The sequence below is a fragment of the Monoraphidium neglectum genome (assembly GCF_000611645.1).
Source record: "Monoraphidium neglectum strain SAG 48.87 unplaced genomic scaffold scaffold06068, whole genome shotgun sequence".
In the NCBI taxonomy this organism is placed as follows: domain Eukaryota; kingdom Viridiplantae; phylum Chlorophyta; class Chlorophyceae; order Sphaeropleales; family Selenastraceae; genus Monoraphidium; species Monoraphidium neglectum.
The window spans coordinates 1-2,542 of NW_014007566.1; the positions used below are offsets into that span (position 1 = coordinate 1).

At 65.6% G+C, this 2,542-nt stretch overlaps 1 protein-coding gene across 1 annotated transcript; it reads right to left on the reverse strand.

The window, feature by feature from the left end:
* Positions 1 to 1,541: 1,541 nt before the first annotated feature.
* Positions 1,542 to 2,278, reverse strand: MNEG_16168 (hypothetical protein; the record flags this gene model as incomplete). The annotated part of the gene is made up of 2 exons (XM_014035361.1): positions 1,542 to 1,837; positions 2,065 to 2,278. The coding sequence occupies 2 exons, from the start codon at positions 2,276 to 2,278 to the stop codon at positions 1,542 to 1,544; spliced, it is 510 nt and encodes a 169-aa protein (XP_013890815.1).
* Between the last annotated feature and the right edge of the window lie 264 nt (positions 2,279 to 2,542).

Here is a 2,542-nt window from a genome sequence, read left to right on the forward strand (position 1 = left end):
TGCCCCGCGCCTCCTGGACCTCGGTGCGCGGGTGGGTGCGTGAGATGGGTGCTTCGGTTGGTCGCCCGCGCGACCCCTCCGCGCCCTGAACCCTCCCCCCAGCGGCGACGGCGCCGATTGGTGAAGTGCCTGCGCTGCCCGGTGTCCTACCACACGCCCGCCTGCACGCCGGACAAAGTCCAGCGCGTCCCCGGCTGTCTCAAGGGCATCCTCTGCTCCCGCTGCCGCGCGGTGCCAACCAAGAAGTACGTGATGCCGCCCAAGCACGTTGAGCCGGAGGGGCGGAACCGGCGGCAAGAGCAAGGCACGCGCGCGCAGTGGCCCGCCGCGCAGGCCGCCGCCGAGGGCGACGGCACGGGCGCAGGCGCAGCGGGGCCACGCCGGCTCGGCAGGCACTGCGTGCGCTGCCGTTGGCGGATGGCGGCGACGCAGGGCCGCGGATCCCGCCTGCGCTGCTGGTGCACGTGACGCCGCTGCAGCAGCAGCAACAACAACAGCACCACCACCACCACCACCTGGCGGGGCTGCAGTTTCCGCTCTGACAGTTCGCGTCGAGGCACACAGAAACATCATGGATGCCCGTCGGCGGCCGCGGTGCAGCAGCGCTTGCGCTGGGCAGCGCCACTGACGACGCCGCAGCGCGCCCGCAAGGGGGCGCGGGGAGGGGCAGGGTTTGCCTTTCTGTCGCGCCCCTGGATTCCAGTATGGGCTGCGAATCAAAGGCCGCATTGACCTCATCAGCAGGGGCTAGCTACCCCGCAGCTAAGGTCGGGCGGCTTGGTACGGCACCGCCTCACCTGCGCATCTCCACCCTCGCCATCCCGGAACACCGCCGGTCGCGAGCTGATGCGCCGCTTGCGCATGCAGAGTTCCCTACAAGACTCCGGCGCGCGCGGCAGGTTGCAGCAGTGGATCAATCAGCAGCAGAGGCAGGCAGCAGCAGCAAAGGGGCGGTTGGGAGCGGCCGGCACGTGCGCTCAGAGCGAGAGAGACAGCTGCGCATGGCGAGGAGGCGCCGCGCGGCAGGTTGCAGCGGCGGCGGGAAGCAGCGGGCTGGTGGTTTGGAGCAGCGGACGCGTGCGCCCAGATCGGCGTGTGGCGCAGGTGGTGCGTTTTTTCGAGGCGGTTGTCTTAAAGATTGGACTGTACAGCCCACATTGTGCGTTACCATGTTGGTTCTGGGCGGGCTAGCCGACACAGACCTGTGGGGGGTGCCTGCTAGTGGCGCTCAGGCTACGGCTGTGGGGGGTGCATCAAGAGGGCAGACAGGCCGGCGGTAGAAATTGCAAAGGAACAGCATGGACAAATAATTTTATGAAGAACTAATTTTTCAATTTTGAAAATCCATCACGGTAAAGTGCCTGCAGTGGGCCACAACCATGGGGGCACAGCAACACAGACAAGAGGCAGGAAGCGATGCGGGCCCAGCGGCTTCATGGAACCAAGGGCTCTCCGCGGGGCAATGCGATAGGCAAGCGGAACCGTATCGGCAGCTGTTATGAAAGGCGTGTTTCCCAGAGTGAGGGCCCAAGATGCGCAGCCTACTCCTGGTATCTCTGTGACTTGTTGTACATGCTGTCAATCACGATGCAGGCCGCCGCCACAAATGCCGCATCCGCGCCTGCCTCCAGCAGCACGTCGTACGTGCTCGAATTTTCTGAGGACGCCGCCACGCTGCCGCGCTGCGGCAGCGGCTGCTGGCGCCGCTCAGCTGCCGCCACGGCCACCTCGCCACCGCAGGGCAGCTTCATGCTGACCTTGAAGCTGGTGGCGCCGAGCTCTCCGCGGATCTTGAAGGCGCTGGCGCCCCGGGAGCCTTTGAGGGTGATGCTCACGGCTGGCAAGTGGGACAGCAGGAGATCGGGAGGGTCAGAGCGGGCGACGTCAATAGGGGGCTCGTCGGTGTTTGATCGAACATGCACAGTGCAGGGGAAGCGGCACACAGCGTCCGTGAGCAGGTCGAGCATAGGCTAGCATGCGTGTGTTTGTGTGCGTGCGTGTGCGCGTGTGTGTGCATGTGCGCGTGTGTGTGCATGTGTGGGACTGCAATGATGCCCCGGCCACCTGGCTCAGCAGCCAAGAAATGGCCCACAAAGGTAGCCAGCCGGTTCCCCTCGTCCAGGTGGCCCCCACGGTACAGAGCCCAGGTGCGCCGAAAGCGTCCGAGCACAAGCCCCATGCACGCAATGGCCTTGCCACGGCTGTCGAGCAGCACGCGCTTCTGGCGGGCGCTATAAGGGCGACCCTCCTGCCTGTACGTGCGCGCAGCAAGAGACATGTTTGAGGCAGATGCATGGGCAGTGAGGGGGAGGGGAAGCACTGGTGCTGTGCGTGTCCAATCGGGAGTGGCCAAGGGTGCAGTGCAGGGGCCATTGCCCAGGGCGAGGTTGGAAGGCATGCCAAGGCATGGCGTTGCATGTGCAGCGGCATTGCAGCAGCGCGCACAAGCACCCATGAGGCGGTTGGCAATCAAGCGCATGCAGGCACGACTGCACGCGCGCAGGTACGCACGTGAATTTAGTGCCCCCCGATAGGGTCTGCA